The sequence below is a fragment of the Macrosteles quadrilineatus genome, unplaced genomic scaffold, assembly GCF_028750875.1.
Source record: "Macrosteles quadrilineatus isolate MER2022 unplaced genomic scaffold, UCM_ALF_1.0 Scaffold_4__1_contigs__length_99947679, whole genome shotgun sequence".
Taxonomy (NCBI): domain Eukaryota; kingdom Metazoa; phylum Arthropoda; class Insecta; order Hemiptera; family Cicadellidae; genus Macrosteles; species Macrosteles quadrilineatus.
The window spans coordinates 74,444,951-74,463,804 of record NW_026542597.1 but is presented as its reverse complement, the minus strand read 5'-3'; the positions used below and the strand labels follow the sequence as shown (position 1 = coordinate 74,463,804).

At 34.4% G+C, this 18,854-nt stretch overlaps 1 protein-coding gene across 1 annotated transcript; it reads left to right on the top strand.

The window, feature by feature from the left end:
- Positions 1 to 4,728: 4,728 nt before the first annotated feature.
- LOC128993429 (uncharacterized) lies at positions 4,729 to 18,360 on the top strand. Its single transcript, XM_054417318.1, has 3 exons — positions 4,729 to 5,003; positions 15,034 to 15,256; positions 17,870 to 18,360. The coding sequence occupies exons 1-3, from the start codon at positions 4,823 to 4,825 to the stop codon at positions 18,012 to 18,014; spliced, it is 549 nt and encodes a 182-aa protein (XP_054273293.1). The 5' UTR covers positions 4,729 to 4,822; the 3' UTR covers positions 18,015 to 18,360.
- Positions 18,361 to 18,854: the final 494 nt, after the last annotated feature.

Sequence of the window (18,854 nt, the reverse complement as noted above, 5' to 3'; positions counted from 1 at the left end):
TGAGAGTAGATTTTAAGGAAGTTACACTTAACTATAATTCACCATCATTAATTTAACATTATAATCATTTATAAGTAATTTACAAATATGATACTGTAGCTGGGGAATTGAAAAACAAATCCGTCATTGAGAGAGCCAACCCATACCTCAGTAACTTTGTTAAAACATTATTTCTGTTTATACCCCTGTATAAATATTTAACATTATCTAGCTTTTTTAAGGTTAAAACAGAAAGAGGTATCAGTACAACCTAAATCCCTTACAGAAACATCTATTTAAATTATCGGGTTAAACAATTAATAAGCTTACCAAAATTAATTTAACTCTTAAATATGGATAACGTAGGAGTTATTTTAATTTTCAACTCCTCAAACATAAGTTAAAAATACTCTTTGCAGATCAATACAGTAAACAGATTTACCAAGTTTCGCCTTCAAATTCTCTAATGCATCTTACATAGCGTTTCTGTAAACGCTTGTAGGCATTCGCAGTGCTTTTACCAATACAGTATTTGATTGCTTTGTCAAACGGTACCATTATTTCACGTATTTTCCCTTATTTATTATTTCACTTCACACGTTCACGTTTCACTTCACTTCACATTTTGAATTGCTCAATCAAAAAATATAAATGTCATTAGTTCTCGGATATGGAATCTAATTTTAGTATTTACTCCATTCTAATTATATTATTCTATGTGTTTTGATCTTAGAACCTTCAGCGGAATACTATAATTTAGCTTTAATTTGAGTTATTGAATACAAAAAGCACGCTGCTGAATCACGAACAACCCAAATTGTTAAAAAAAATAGTTATTTGTCATCAATTTATAGTTCGATTTTGCCTCAAAACCTCAAAAGTAACCGTAAATTTTGACGGGTTTCACCTAGTTATTAGTTAAACCAATTTGGGATTTATTTGTGTGGGGTAGTCCTTCAAATCCAAGTGGGGATATGGGTCTTCAATCAGTTATGTTACTGTATGGCTATCAGAGCTTATATGTATTCTTATAAACAAATTCTTAAACAAATCTTATAATGAACGCTTGCCTTATAAGTTTTGGAGGGGTTAGTTAGACCATACAAAACCCAGACGAAGCAGCGATAAATTTGAATGAGAAAGCTGTGTCTTTTTTCGCAATAATAAACAGTTAATTCCACAAGCTTTTATTTAATAGACTTGAATCAAATGATAAATGTATGTTCTTCAATCGGTACAGTACCAGAAAACTCCTTATCCATATGGAAAGATTGAACTTTTCTAGTTTCGCCTTCAAAGCTAGCAACCGCAACACACAGAACGGAGCTGTGAACCATTCCGTACTAAAGTTGTTTGCAAAAGCTGCACGGATGAATGTCGGAATACAGTACGACCATTTCTTTTTCATCCGTATGTTTTAATTTTGCAAAATACATTCAAGGACTATGGTATCAACTTAACAGATTATTTAATTTTTCTAGGACTCTGTTGACGGTTTACATTAAATTGAAAGTTTTATGATTAGATGGGAAAGATCTATTGCTACGTAAATCAGACAAAGCATATTTATCAAGTAAGAAACTACCATTATGGAATAAAACATGTTTTATAAGGAGTTTTATAATACTAATAAGGTTCTAAACAATCGTATTCGTACCCAAATTGTACTACTAGAATTATTGTAACATTAACTCAGTAAAAGAATTACAATAGCCTAATATACTTTAGGCCTATTGCTTTGCAAAGTTTTTAAAAAGCATAGCAAACGTCTTTAGTGTAATACTTGCTATATATTTTCGAGAGTAGCATGTGTTCTCGTTTGCATAATTGCCAATACTGTTACGAAATTCTCATTGAAGTAGAAACTAACTATACTTACTTTAGAAAAAAAAGTATTTTCGACAAGTGAACCTACATCAAGTCTTATGGATCATATTTTTCACAATTTTTTTAGCTGGTAACATGTTTCAACAACCTTTACAATAAATTGTCCTACATTACCTCCGTGGTATAAATAACTCAAACCGTCAATTACATTTTACACATTAACATAAACACACTTCATTACCAACATTTACCCAATCACCTGAGTTTGATCGAATAAACCTAATGAAGTACACAAAACGGCTTTCAACCGTTCACAATCTGTTTACAACTGACCAGCTCACTGACCATATTACCTTTCCATTTACGAATTACAAGTGTAATTGACAGGTTGTAAGTTACCTTAATGTATGATACAATCTGCGGAGTGCGGCTAAATGTGTAAATGATGGGTTAAACAACATTCATGCGTAAAGTGATATCAAGTGATGGTTTAGCCAACACTCATGTGTAAAATGATAATCAAATGATGGGTTATATTAGGTGTAGCTAGAGTGGGCTTCACTTTGTTACTGAAGTGTCAGTTCATGTGTCACTGTTGAGTTTACTATTACACACAAAATCACACACAAAAATCACACAAAATCACAATTGTATGTAAATATATTTTTTTTGTGTGACGGTTGTATGTGTAAAACTAATATAGCTTTCATTTTGAGTTTTTACTCGTTAAAGTAGGTGCTAGGATAAAATGGCGTCTGTGTTTTGTTTTGATGGGAGAAGATGTTTTGGTAAATTGAGGATTATATAAGTTTAGACCAGCAGAAAGATTAGTCATAATTGTATCTTATAATTGTTACTATTTTTACCATCTTTATGAGTCATATAAAGACATTTAAGGATATTTATAAGTGAGTAATTTAACTTACCTGCGTTAGTTCCTTATTTGATAAATAACCAGTTATTTTATTTTATTTTTGAAATACGACCAAGTAGAAACTAATATTTTAAAACTTCGTATAACCAAATCTGTGATATTTAACCATAAATAAGAGAAAAATGGCCATGCAACAAACAACAAATACAATTTCAGATTCTACGTAAAAAAATATTTTAATTATCTTTAAAAACTAAAGCACAACTCAACTCAAAATATATTTCGCAATAAACTATTGTTTAAAATAATTTGGAGGAGGGAGGAGGGTACAAAAGAATTAAATATGGAGTTTCTTGGAATTTATATAGGTTTTCATATATTTGTAAATAACAAAACATAACCCAACAATTAAATTATTTCCGACAATATTGATCAAACAATTGCATGAAGATAGTACAAAAATATCACTCCAAACAAAATTTGGTACTGGTATACTACTACATAATATAATATAATATAATACTACACACAAACAAAATAATACTGGTGGTTTTTTTTTGTTTATACTGTATTTCTATTATTTTAACTACAAGTTACAGCCACTTAAGAGTGTACAAATTTTAAAACAAAACCCTAAACAAAGTACTAATATATTACTTACACCGGGAGCTCGATCTGTATAAAGTTTACTCTATTTAATATAAAAATACTCAAAATCAATGTCTTCACATCAAAATTTTGTGTAAACTGTTAGGGGATCGTATTAAAAATACAATATCACTATACAGAGTGTTCAAAAAGGTAGGGAAATAATTTACGTCATAAGTTACGCGACTCATTGGGTCAAAGGAAATAAACACGATTACATAAACACATGTGCTATCTCGTTTGGTTTAGCGTCTGCCTGAATTTTTTTTTTACAAAAATACAATCATAAGCTACAGCTATGATATTCTGTAAAAATGTTCATCCTGTTGACCGATATTTTTTTTTAATATTGAGAATAAAACTCTTCAACCGTCTCAAAATGGTGGCTATTTTAAATATTTTCTGCAAAATTTCTCGAAACCCGTTAGTTTCATTAAAATATTGACACATAAAATTTGGTAAATGTTTAAAGATTTTAACGATATCTTAAAATTCATAGTTTGGACAAAGAATAACTGGAGATTCTGTCCTGCTATATCTACAGCTTCCTCCATTGATTTTATATATTTTTTTAGAAATGTTTGGTATAACAGGAAGGAAATTAATCTCTCAGCTATGTGTGATCGTTAAAAATAGCACATTAAACGAAAACGAATATATATCTTTAAATTCAAAAAGGGTCAATAGTTATACCTGTTAATAAAAAAAAAACACTCCTTCTAAAAAATTAAATCCATCCCTACATGGCTAGTTTGATCTGTGGCAGGAGATTACAATAAAAAAAATCACTTATAAAATCAAAGATAAACTGTTTCTACTTATTGAGGTTCGGCTATATTTTAACTTGCTTTGCCAAAATGTAAAAGGGGAAAAAAGGAAAAAAGCCACAGCACATTAAACAAGTACAGATTTATTGCTCTTAGCTTGACATGTGTGTATGTATTTATACTTCACGTGTTGCGACAAGAGACAACTACCTCAAAAAACAATTTCAATCCAAATAAGTTGGTGAGAAAAAGTAAAACCCTTACATAGGCTTCATGTACTTGTAAATTGCTTCATCCTTAGAGTATTTGTCTCTACATTGTTGATCTTTTCACCAAATCAATGCACAATCCAAGTAACGAAAAATATTTTCTCAGTGATGTCTTTTAAAACTGTAGGGAAACTGCACAAAATTATAGCTGCACATAAAAAAAACACAGAAAAACTTATTCAAATTTTAAACCCATGTACATGCTTAATCTCCCCCAAGTCTCTACCCAACCAGAAATCAAATTCTTCTCAACGTTTACTCCTTCTCACATTTCGCCCGTCATGCCCCGTGGCTAACGACATCTCTAATTAGACCCTAAAATTACGTGAGAACCTCGACCCCACACTTGCAAGTGATGCATAGTCATGACTAGGGGGTGGGGGAGGGGGTGACTGAAAGTCAGAGTATCACTCAAGACTAGAACCTCAGTCGGTGTTCAACTTTCTCCAGGTGCGCCCATGTTGCTACGGACGGTACTGGTGTGTCTGGTACTGGGGTCGGCCCCCCTCGCCATGCCGGCCCCCAGTCCCCAAAGAGGGGGCTTTGAGCTCCCCGTACAACTTGTGGGGTTCCCCGTCATCATTATTGCCGTCAGGATCAGTCGATTCGTCAAACAGCTGAGCTACGCGCTGAATCCACGTGAGTTGATTTTTTTGTTTGGAAACAAGTACGAATTTGTTTTGAAAAGTAAATTATTTGTCCAGGTTGTTTTTTTTTTGTCAAAGCATGATTTTTTTCGAAAGTAAATTTTACTAGTACAACCATTGACTATTGCTATTGAAGCAGCATTGTTAAAGCTATACTGATCTTTGCAGGGCTATGACATAACTGTAACCGGTTATGTTGTAAGGGGAAAATCATACGTATCGCGTATAGACTTGCTAATATAACAGATGAAGCACTATAATAATACTATGAAACATTGCCAATTCTCCTTCAAATAGAAAATGGATTGAATGCTAAAGTATAAGCTATCCCTTTGTAACCATTTGATAATTATTCATATCGATGTTTATTTCAAACGATAGCATCAATTTGAATCTAGTGGCTTATTTCTTGTTAGTAGTGTAAAGTATTTAGAGTAACATATAACATGATTGTGAATCTACCAAACCACTTTAGAGAACACAAGCATTTTTACGGTGAAAATATGGTTGTAGTAGACATACAGTATGAATTGTACCGATGAGGGTTACGTAAATAATTTAAGAGTAAATTTGGGTTTCGTATATAGTTTTTTAGCAATGCTTACCATTGATTAGGCCAAACATTATATGTACCAATACAAAACTATATACCATCTAAAAGACTATTAGAGTAATCTTAATTCACATGTGTAAACTTCAACTCCATTCACATGCACAACTTGTAGGATCTTTAAACTTCACTTTTGATCACTTAAACTTCACGTTCATACCTTTCCATTATACATTTTACACCTTCAATTAGCTTTACTAACAAAACAAGCTGAATGCATTATTGTCTTTTTGTGAAACAATAGGCACGTTGTTCTGAAGCGTGTTAGTATGTCATGTGATGTAAGCCAATTATGACTCATTAGTAAATCTTTGAGTGTTTGTTTAACACTTTCCAACATGATATTGGCGTGAAAAGTCCATTGAAAAGGATTTCAGATAGATGACAATTCCATCACTCGTGATTTGTTAGTCAGCCTAAAGCTGTAAGAAGAAGAATCTCTAAACGAAAAAGAATACATATCGGAGACAACATTGACTGTCTTTGTATTGAAGAACTCTTTCCTCTAAAAACTGTTCAACAGTAATAAATGGATATTTTCTTTTGAAATCACACTTGATATTGTTTTAAAACTCTAAGTGAACCTATATAAAAACTTAACCCATAATATAATTTTATTTGTGACCGTCCTTAACCATTTAACTTAACATAACTTCCATTTACTTCATCCATTAGACAAACTAATTAAAAACCATTCTCTTTGATTTTTGAGTCGAAATTATAATTTCCAATGTAAAGTATTAGTTCTTAAATAATAATAGAGTTTCTCCGACCGGCGTTCTTTAACCAATAAGCATCCTAAACACATAAAATGGATCGCCCAATTTATAGTAAATGAATGTTTACAGCCTCCACACAGAACATGTTTTGAATTCCTTTATTTATTGGAAAAGTTTAAAATACACAAGTAGGGATATTTTTTATGGGTATTATTGCTTCAGATAAAGTTTCCCAAGTTTAATTTTTATTTTCATTCCTATTGTTCATAATTTCATAAGTACAATAATCAGTTCACTTCTTATTCACAATGTTCTGGTTAGGTTATTTTTATAATTATGATTACGATTATTCCTCTATCTAAGTATCAAAGTGTAATTACAATATTGGTCCTTATTGTTCTTTATAATCTGAGTCTCATTATGATTCCAATTCTTCTCGTTCGTTTGCTCTTACATTTTTACTTTGATCCCAATGCATGTGCATCTTATTAGCCAGACCACATCAAGATTCATCTTTCAAATTCTTCAAGATTCCGATTCTGACCATGAAGCCCCAAACCCTGAATCCACCTGTTTATTCTTTGTGTTCATGCACGGGTGAAATCCTTGTATCAAACAAAAACAAGAAGGGCTCGGATCTTTTGTGGGGTTAATGCGGTATCGTCTGGTGTTTTTTGTTCCCCGATCATCCACGGTCTAGCTCTAGAGGGGCAGCGACCTCCCCATATATCTCAGCTGACATTTTGGTTATCGCTTTTTGAAATACTACTTTCGAAGTGTTTAGATTTTTTCAACCACGAGGTCGATTTATAGTAGTGAGGTAGGCCTATTTATTCCTCAGGACTATTAAATCAGATAAGACCCAGAAGTCTAATGGAAAGGTCTACAGCTAACAGCTGATTGACATGGAGTTATAGTAAGATTGTTGGAGTTTATGTGGTATTGACCCCGTAGTGTCGACGAACTGTTAGTTACATGTTAAGTCGTAAGTTGTTGGGTGATAAGGCACGTTTACTGGATTATTTAGTTGCCATGGGATAAATTTGATAAGGTACCAATGGATAACATTTTCTTATACAAGCGGCTTGTGTTTGATGATTTGTTTTTTAATAAAACGGTATATTTATATGTTTAGGAGGTGTAAAGTTGCTCTAGATTCCACTGAATGTTAAATAATTAAAATCTGAGTAGTTGAGAGGTTATAGTTCTCACATATCAGTCGAAAGGAAGCCAGCCTAAGAAAAGTCAGTAGCTTTTTGATAGCTCGAAAATGCCCCTAGCTATCCTTGATATGTTGGCGTTTTGTAGCTGGTTTTTGACTGAAACCACAAGAAACTGCTGATCTTAGTTAATAGCCAAGATCTCCATTCCACTTAGAGGATCTCTCCATTCCACTTTAGTTCTTATTTTTAAAGGATAGTAGAGGACAGAAACTTGATTCCAAATCACTAAGATAATCGCTGTGGTAATACAGTAATATGATTATGTGAATTTTGTCTTTGTGCATTTTCAAAACTTACTTTTTCATTCAAAAACCAGTACTAACTGCATAGGATTAAATCTTCCATTAATGCTTGCGCATAACTTTTAACTTGTCCTTCTTCATTACCAAATCCCGACTCCACTGCATTACTGTTCCAAATACAGAACGGTTACACACTTGTTTGCCCGGGTTTCTCCACAGAGTATGAAATGTGACCACGTAGGCCACAGAGTAAGCACAGAATTATGTAACCGGCCTAGTTCACAAGGTCACTTTTACTTTCAGCGCGCCTCCCGACCAACCGTGCGTCCAGTTCTTCCGGAGTAACTGGTTACTGCAACTGTTACTTCTGGGTTACTTCCTGCGACTTAGGTATCTGCTTCCTTGTGGGATCCACCGGTTGTGTAATTATTTAAATAGGGTTACCTCACTGCATAATGGTATGGCTGAAGGACGCCTGTTGAATAATTGTGTGAAGGCTTATACTGATTTGTTCAGATGTTCTAGTGTAACAGTGGTTATGCGTAATCTGTACTGGTTATTTGGGAACTATTATTAATATTCACGGTTACGTGTTTTGCTTAGAATAAACATTTGTTCGAGGCGCATATCTTTTAAAACGAAGACAATAGTTATTTGTGCAACTAGTGAGAAAAGTAAGCAATTGACTCACTCGAGAGAAATCCTTACTCACGAGCCGTAGGCGAGTGAGGAATGGTTTCTCGAGTGAGGCAATTGTACTTTGAACTCGAGTTGCACATTATACTTTTCCTACAGTTACCATAAAACAAATAAATTGGTGAAGAAACATAACCTATTTTTACACAGAAGTGCTTTTTAATATAACATTTAATGTGAAGTGACAAATACAACAGTACAACAGCTGACCAGCTGATTTACAGCCAGTGCTGCCAACGTATTTCGCGCGCATACGACGTTGCCTGCATGTTACGCGCTCACTATTTCGTGCCTTCACGTTGCAAATCTGGAGTGAGACAAAGTAATTAGAGTGAGACAATGTTAACATTGTCTCACTGATGAGCGAATTGGACACTTTGCTTTCTCAAATCACTGAGAGAACATGTACATTGTTAGGTAACTGTAGGAAAATGAGTATTGTTAGTGCTACTGAACACTATCATTTTGTTTGTATAGTCTATAGCATGACTTCCTTAAAATAGGGGTTAATAGGGGCATACCATCGTAGTCTGACTACGGTTTATTCATGAAATGTTTTTAGTTTTTAATTAATTTAGTACTAAATCGGAAGTTCAAAACGCGGCCCTGTCAAGTATTAAATACTGTACATATCTTACAGCACCTCAACGACAACATATTCTTTTTGGATTTAACTTTCTAGTCTGGCCACTAGTCAATAAAGATTTGGTTAAAACCCATTTTTGTGAATACGTTTAATTTGGAGTCAAACTTGTAGTGTAATTTTATCAAAGATCAAATAACCATTTATGATCGCTATATTACTGACTAAGATTGGCAGTTATTTCTAGATAGGTCCATTGATTAAAATCCCAATGATCACGTATAATTGCTGGGTCAATTTTTGTTTAGTATACTGATTTCTCTCAGGAACTTCAGATTTTTATTTGGAAACAAAGTTCATCTAAACGTAACTCAATTTAGTCTGAACCAAATGGCAAGCGTTGTTTTATAACCTAGAACACCAACAAACGCAAGAGTCCGTGTCTAAAATCTCAAGTCACCACGTAATTAAACCATGACGTAAAAGCAATTATACCCAATCAGCATTCAGCAATGATTTGTAACTCAGTTTAAACTGCCAGCTAACTACAGACGATTAAATGCAAGATAATTAGACAAACATTACTTGGAGTTTAGGATAACATCCTTGAGACGCTAGAGTTTCCTCAGCAATAGCAATCCGTTTGTGTTTTCCTGGCGTAATGTGATTGGCCCCTAGACTTTGCCTCATATACAGATATGTTATTACAGAGGTTATCTCTTGGATTGCCCTGTAAGTGCAACGTCAAATTATTACGATTGCGACATGCGTATTGCACTAGGAGATCGTTTTGTGTTGCCATTAGATGTTTTTACAGTAGCAATTACGTAAGATAGTTTTTAGTAATGGTAGTGTCCATGACATTTCAACTGCATTTTAAATGCCGTGTGTACGCTGAGGATATTTCCCGACAGAACAACCTTTTTTATTCATACATTTGTAAGGATTTTTTCGTTTTGTTGGATTGTGAGATTTTTATAGGAAATAGAAAGTTTAAATTCGCTACAGTTTTAGTTACTTTGGTGGATTTAAATTAAAATAGAATCAGGGAGGTCAAACTAGTTACCCTCCAACCCAATGTAAGGCTTAGCTCTAAGTGTTTCTGAAGAACAACAAGCAAAAATTATTGCCATAATAACGCTAAATATAAAAACAACCTATAAAAGTACCCCTAAAGGTTTCCTCGAATATAGGCTGCTAATTATAATTGGCTGTTGGTAACCGCGTTACCCGCCACTGCTAAATGTAGATCACTGAGGATTTTAAATAAAAATACCAATGCATGCTGGACTCTTTCTTTTACGTACACAAGTATTATTGGCGGCGTAAGAATGAAGTGAAATAACCAGAGAAGCTGTTAGTAACTAATAATATTTATGTACTTAGCCAGGACCATTGATTAAAAACACCATGATAAAAAACCTCACAGTACAGAATTGAAACTAAAAAAAAGTAACTGACTTAACTCAGGGTTAAACCAGCGACGATCTGACTACTCAGCACTGCTCAGCCACCTAGCTAAATTTAGTATAATTTCCAAAAGTTGGACAAACATTTTCAAAGCTTTTCCCACTGACCAAAACATTTACCCAGTGTTCTACCACATGATCTATGATCGCTGTACCTCAGTACCCTGCACTATGATATCAGGTGTTGCTTAACCGGTTCGATGCATTTCGCACCCAAGTCCCAAGTGCTCGCTCCCCTATCTCCTGTCATCCAGCTGCTATCCTGTATCCTAGCATGGAGCGTATCCAGGTCAAGTGGTCTGGTATCCCTGTCGCAACACCTGGATACTGACCACTCCAGTACGACCTTCGGTGGAGGGTTATGTTACGCTCTCTTTGGCATTCTTCATATAGGTTCAAGGGGTTTTCATGGTTCTCTTTAAAAAAAAACATTTTGTAATTTAAAACTCGAAACTCTTCTTTTGTAAGCTATATCTACGAAATTCATTACATTATATAAGTTTTTAATTGAATTGTTATATTAAAGTCTATAATCTATTCTGTTTAAGTCTACATCAACGGATTAATTTTGCATAACTTCATTACGATACTTCCTTAAAAAAAACTCCAAAATAAACCACGAAAATAACTTATTGATACTATCTCATAACAATGTTAGAATTAGAAGAGAAATGTTGTTTCGGATTGTTTACAAGGCCAACAAGTAAAGCTATGTCTGAACAAATAAACAACATAGATAGCTCATGTACATATCTAGCAACGGATTGTACTGAGTATAAAATATCTTGATCTATGACCTTGATCCTTACAGCAGCCGAAAAAATGACTCAAGTGACGAAACTGGTTTTATTTGGTCTCGCTGTCTTTTCAGCTAGTCCACCCTAAATTTTTTACCATAAAGTTTCCATAGCTGAAGATTTCATACTGAAGTGTGCTATTAAAGTATGCGATAAGTTACATATTCCCATAAAAATTGGTGGATTTCATAGTTTAAAAAATTTGATGGCAGGAGTATGCCATTCCTAAGTTGATAATCTAGTAAAACTATGTTTCCATTACTCACATAATTAATTTCCAATACCAATTATACCTTCTGACAACTTTGCTTACTTTATTCTCATTACTCATTAAAATTTTAGACTTTCCATGTCAGAAATCATATTTTATCCAATAACTTCCATAACTCACGCGCTTGGCTAAATAAATTGTGAAGATGCCGAACCACTTCCCAGGGGTTATACATACTATCCTATGTTCTTCACCAACATTGAGGTTTTTAAATGAGCTCATATTAATTGTTTTAACAGTAACTCCAATATTACACCAAATTCCCATTTGAAGAAAATTCCTCGTTTCTTGTAACTTAAAAATCCCCTCGTTTAGAGATTTCCTCGGGAAAGTGCAGACACAGGAGACGATAGAATCCAGACCGGAAACAGCAACGCAATCATTGCACTTCCGGTGGGCAGTCACGTGCCACTCCTGCAGGACTTAACAGCTGAATAGCGTCACAGGACAATAACTCCCTGGAGCAACAGAATGGGAAAGTTATGGTGTGACGAGAACTGTCAACTCTCGTACAAAGACCTTGAAAATCATCGCGGAGGAAAAGTCACTGACATTCCAGCAACATCATTGTAGTGGGTCCTGGATGGATGAATGGTGTAAGTCCCATACTACCCTTAAGGACCGAGAGAGTGCGTAACAGCATTTGACATAAACAAGTAAAATTAACGAAGTCAAAGTTGCAGAGTTTAGAAAAAGTTGTATACCTAAAAATCATTGAAGATTAGAAGAAAAGGATTTATATTCCTTGAACATAATTGCAGAGTGGAAGGAACGAAATATATACCCTGAATATCATTGTAGAGCAGAGGAAAAGTGGTATTACTAGAATATCATTGCAGAGCAGAAAAATCAGTGAAAGAGAGAAAGATTGAAAAATTGATAGATTGAAAGAGTGAAAGAGTGAGTACTTAAAACAATATTGCAGAGTAGAGGCGAAGTGGTATTTCTAGAATATCATTGTAGAGCAGAAAAAAATATTGATCAGTGAAAGAGATAAAGATTAAAAAATTAAAAGATTGAAAGAGTGAAAGAGTGAGTACTTAAAACATCATTGCAGAGCGGAGGCGAAGTGGTATTTCTAGAATATCATTGTAGAGCAGAAAAAATATTGATCAGTGAAAGGGAGAAAGATTGAAAAATTGAAATATAGAAAGAGTGAAAGAGTGAGTACTTAAAACAACATTGCAGAACAGATGCGAAGTGGTATTTCTAGAATATCATTGTAGAGCAGAAAAATAGTGATCAATGAACGATTAAAAGAGTGAGTACTTAGAACAACATTGCAGAGAAGAGGGTTCAGTGAACCAAAAGCCACTAAATCTTCTCATATCAGCATCGAACCTGAAGCTTGACTCATTACAAAATGAGCACTATAACCAGATACCTATACTTAATATTAGGTATTTTTTTAGTAAGGTATCTCTACAACCCATGATGTATCTGTTGTTCTCATTTGTGCCCCAGTTGGTACATTTAATCCTCTATTTTTAAATACATGCCCTAGTTCCTCAGTGCCCTACTTTATATTTGAACCCTTATATGTACATTTTCGCCCTGGTTCGTACAACTACGTGCAGTAAGGCAGCATACCAAAGCCTGCGGAATGTAGTAACTCGTAACCTGTGAAAGTTGAGCCGACTATGTGTGTTTGTGTGTGTGAGTGAGGACTCGCCTTAAGTGACGTCACTGTGTTGACAAACCACTCACTGTCTTAAATAACTCATTCTGTCACATCTGTTCTAACTTACCACTCAGTTAGCTGTTTGTGGACAGTTTACGGTATGGAAATTTGTTGTTAGGTGTCCTGGTTTTCTGACGAATATTATGTAAACAATTTTAATCGATTGCATCACACAAATTAGTGGGTCCCTATTTTATATACAAGGAGTCTAAGGGCCGTATGATGGACTGTTTTGAATGTTATGCACTGTAATTAATTAACACATACCACTCAACGCAGGTATTTTAAGTAACATATTGCTGATAACCGATAACATACGCCTAACATATACAAAAATAATATAAGTTTGAAACGTGTAAAATGCTTAATTTAATAATTTAATCATTAATAATTTAAACGCGAAACCCTCGAGTACATCCACCACATGTCTTCCCTTAGTAAAATATTTTGACGAAACCCTTTGACATCCAAATTATACTTATGAATGTTCAATTACGAACTCAAAGTAAGGAAAACATACATCAATCGTTTGCGCCGTCGGGAAAACCGGGAATTGGCAAAGCCAACTCTTGTTGAGTTACTAAACAAACACTTCAAAAGGGAAACGTTAAACGTGAATATCATGATATGAATTAATAACCAAGATAAGATTCACAGCTCAAAGAGTCAAATTGAAAGTCAAATTCCGTGTGATCTTGATAGTATTATATGTGATGTAAATAATGTGACGGATGGACAGATGTAAAATCTTGATGTTGAGATCAAACACTGAAATGGTACATTGGTCTGCTTTGATGTGGACAGGTGGACGAGATCTGATGCAGAGATTCAGGTGTAACTTGGGAGTGTGTGGTTGTGAAGTGTGCATCGGTTTCGGTTTCGAGAGTTTGGAATAGATTTAAATTTAAGTAGCTTTTCGCTGGGGGGTAGGAGTGGAAATTAATTGCTGATCAAATGTATGATTTGTTTGCATTGTTTGCATGTTTGTGGTTGTTTGTATTTTTCAAGATTTCAGCATAAATGATTCATATTTCAATAACTAGCGTTTACGAGGAAATTTGGAAATACGATTGTAAATGATTGAGCATTGTACATTTTTTAAATTATTTACCATAGTACTGTATCAATACGGTGATAGTTACCAGATACTGATTTTAAAATAGAATGTCTAAAATTATCGTAACTTAAAAATATATACTAATGCATTAAATTGTATTTTTTAGGACTTTCAAATAAATATTTAAGTGCAGGAATTGAGGAATACAGTGAGCACATAACCACGAAAGCTTTGTATGATTTTCTTCAAACGTTCTTAAGGTAGTTTTATTTCGTACTTTTTTTGTAGCTATCAAATAGTTTGCGATCAAAATGGGTTTTCCTATTATTGCTGTTTTACCATCTCGTAAATACAGTATATGTGTCGATAAGTCCCCAAATTACTTTTGCAAATAGATTTTTGACATCTTAACTCATGACTCCATTCAATAAAGTAAACATTTTTCCAATTGTGAGGCACCACTTACAATTTTTAATGTCTATGGTTTTCATTCAGGATGTTTGGGTTATTTTGACTAGTATAAAGTTCTACTCTGTGTTTTTTACTTTTGAGATTTTTCCACCTTTAGCTGGATCTGCTCACTTATTTTGTTGTGTGTTTTACCAACTGTAACGTAAAATAATATCCTTAAACAACTTGCTTTCCACGTTCACTAATCCACCCTGATGTTCCAGAGACTTACCGGTCGGCCGCTGGGGCGAGTACCCGCCAGACCCGCGACATCCACTCCCTGGGCCTGGACGCACCTGGGCTGGACGTGGCAGAGGTAGAGAAGCGGCTCGTGGCTGAGATGGGCGAAGGAGTCTGTGTGTACGAGAGGGTATGCGCTCACTACGCGCAACTGGCTCATAGGAGGAAGACTGATAATCATGCTTTGGACTGGGAACACATCTTCAGGTAAATGTTTAGGACATTTACTCGAAAGTGGATCAAAATTTAAAGATTGTGTCTTGAACTGGAAACACATTTTCATGTACACAACTTCAGCCTGGGGTGTTGAAATCTTGCGATGAAATCATTACACTGAAAGGCTCCTGAACTCCTGAAGTAGTACATAATCTAAAATATATTTTCAAAGTGCCTTTCGAACCTTTTTTTATTCAATGTACTTTTTGAACATTGTTTGACTGTGCATATTCTTTAGTAGAAGTACCTCAGAGTCTCAGTATTTCCGCTGCAGTACCTTAGAGTCGTAGTATCTTCGTTAGATCACAGACTAGGGAAACAAAAGTTTCGATAGTCTGTGGTTAGGTGTACCTCAGAGTCGCAGGGTCTTCGTTAGATGTACATTAGAGTCGCAGGGTCTTCGTTAGTGTACTTTAGAGTCCCAGTATCTTCTTTAGATGTACTTTAGAGTCGCAGTATCTTCGTTAGATGTACCTTAGAGTCGCAGTATCTTCGTTAGATCATAGACTAGGAAAACAAAAGTTTCCCCAGTCTGTGGTTAGATGTATTTAAGAAATCAGAAATCAGAAAATCTTTATTGTTTCATATTTATTTACAAGCTTATACACAGAGTAACATAAGAATAACTTAGATCAACTAACTCGCACACTTATTTAACTATGAAACAATTCATCCCTAGGTCACCCTATCTTCATTAGATGTACTTTAGAGTCGCACTATCTTCGTTAGATGTACTTTAGAGTCGCAGTATTTTCGTTAGATGTACTTTAGATTCGCAGTATCTTCGTTAGATGTACCTTAGAGTCGTAGTATCTTCTTTTGATCATAGACTAGGAATACAAAAGTTTCCATTGTCTGTGGTTAGATTTATTTAAGGGTCACAGGGTCTTCGTTAGATGTACCTTAGAGTCGAAGAATCTTCGTTAGATGTGCCCTAGAGTCGCTGTATCTTCGTTAGATGTACCTTAGAGTCGCAGTATCTTCGTTAGATGTACCTTAGAATCGTAGTATCTTCGTTAGATGTACCTTAGAGTCCCAGTACCTTCATACCAGTCCATTAGAGTCACATTATATTCAGAACAGTGCCTTTCGTTGTAGTGGGTTTCAAAGAAATACCGTCCTCTGAAAATGAGCTAGAGGTTTTTCAAACAGTTGTATGTCTTGAACGTAATCCTAGAGCCGTAGGAGGTATATGGAAACCATAACTTTGCCTCAGAACATCGCTTTTGGCTTGAAATTTGAAACTGGACAGATAATCTAAAAACAGAAACTCTTTTCAAACGGAAATTTGAAGATTACAATGTGTCAATTGAGATCACAAAACTATGCAATGGATTAGGAGAATGTATTAAGTGATGCTTATCATAACTTGTGTACTTACTATGAAATCTTCTTGTAAGGTTCTGCTGGTATGAATATTAACTACTAGTTCAGTGTAGTCAGATAAGACTTTGCCTATGCATCTTTACAACAGATATCTTCTTACCCATCCAGCTCATTATAAGTTTATCTCTTCTACCTTAACACATTACAGTTATCTACTTCAAATTCGTCTACTAGAATGTGAGAAACTAACAACCTTCTATGATGAAACTACCCTTCCAGGTAGAAAGTTAAATGTTTTTGCTGCATATCGTTTTAATTATAGAAAGTGTTCTGATTCCACAATGGTGATAAAGTTCTTTCAGCTCATCCTGTTTATCATCATTCGAGTGTGATGTCCATTGTATCACCAACGTTGCGAAACACTTCCTAATTGCAGGAGAGATTCTAGCGAGAAATTGCAGCTATCTGGAGTACGGTAATAAGCAAAGAATGCTACTTTGAATATGCAGGGAAGAAAAGGTTGTGGTAATGGTTACGTTGTGGGAATTGGAAAATGTTCACCAGTATTACAGTGTACAGACTGTAATTTGAATTTAGTTGATTTACCAGCTTAATTGCAGTATACCATGAATAAACATTAAGTGCATACTAAAAGTAATTTAGAAACATGTAGTGATAGATTGAATATTTTATGAAATAACTGTTTCAATGAGATTGTAAACAAAATATTGTAATAATCCACTCGGAAATAAACACACCTGTCACTGTTTAAACGCGGAACTGCCAAAACTGAAATACATAATTTTGTAACTGTTTGCTTAGAGTTACAAATCACAAACAAAAATAACCTTCTGAAACTTCACTTGTAACAATAATACAGTGTGTAACAGAGGCAACAATATACATACATACATACTTGAAAAATTTTATTCATTTTTTAACATTGCAGTTATATCTATTGAGTATACACGTTTCTTTACTGATTGTAAATCGATTCAAAGTAGTGTGCCTCCTGTGTATTACAAATTTGCATTAACAAATTTATTTTCATTAGATCATCTGGGGTCCACCATTTAGATTTTTTTCCATGTAGATGTGTGGAGTTTTAATTTTTAAACATTTTTCTTCTAAGTATTTAGGATATTTATACTGACTCAATAATATTTCTTGAGCACTTACGCATGTCCTATTTTTGGATATAACTCAATTGATGAGTTAGCATGTAATTGATCTATTTTCGTGAAATTTAACATTTGTTACCAATCCTTATTTTTACAGTCGATACAAGACTTCTCCAGACAGCAAGAAGCAGTTCTACATCCTCAGTGTGTTCCTGGGTGACATCATAGCTTCTCCAGGGCTCTGCCACCAGCTGGCCAAGCGAGGAAGAAGTTGTAGTGGAGACCTGGAGGCAGAAGATTAGGACTTCGCCCCGAGTTACCTCTGGAACCTTCACAAAACTCCAAGGAAATTCTAGATCCTTGTAAGACCTGATAGGACTTCCTTGGATATCTTATAGTCTTCAGATCAATCTTTTAAAACATCCTTGAGTGTCCAAGAACCTTCTAAGGCTTTGTAGGACTTCCAATGAGGTCTTAAACGAAGAAACGTGGGACTTTATGGACTCTGTAAATTAAACTAACGGTCATAGAATGTCATAAAACATCAAACATTCCTACAAAAACCAATAAACTTCTGCATGTCCCTTTGGTTCCTCGAATATAATTAACTGGTTAAACTACGTTATGCAAAGCATGTCAAGAGTTTAAATCCTGTAGGTAATGAAATATGTGAAAAAATATGTTTAAAAACTCCCTATTGGATTAAAGAAAGTTAGGTAATTTTCGTTACGATCAAAATATTTTTTTTACTTTAAAATCATCACACTCATTAAATTTTACAAAATAACATGTCCAAAACTACGTACTAAGACTTTAAATTTGCTCCACAATTAATTGATGGCTTAAAAAATTTTCCAAGTGAAATAGTTACCACTTTTTGAGAGGAGACTGAAACACAAAAGAATACTACTAAGATTTAATAAGTATTTTACCATGAGTAAATGTTTGTGTATTGTTAAACTAAGTAACGATTGAGATTAACAAGTAGGCCTAATATTTCCTATCCTTATTAGATGATTATTTTTGTTACCTTACGACAACAATTTTGAAAAACCTTTAATCTTTTTCTTCCCTAAACAGATATTATAATCTTTAAATCTACTAGTGTACTTGTTTTTTTTCTAAATGTGTTTTTTCTAAAT

What these genes read in the sequence shown, in the direction of transcription:
- LOC128993429 (XM_054417318.1), top strand. Translation starts at nt 4,823, where the DNA reads ATGTTGCTACGGACGGTACTGGTGTGTCTGGTACTGGGGTCGGCCCCC. An exon ending in GAGCTACGCGCTGAATCCAC is followed by an intron (nt 5,004 to 15,033) that starts GTGAGTTGATTT and finishes CTGATGTTCCAG; the next exon opens with AGACTTACCGGTCGGCCGCT. An exon ending in GACTGGGAACACATCTTCAG is followed by an intron (nt 15,257 to 17,869) that starts GTAAATGTTTAG and finishes TTATTTTTACAG; the next exon opens with TCGATACAAGACTTCTCCAG.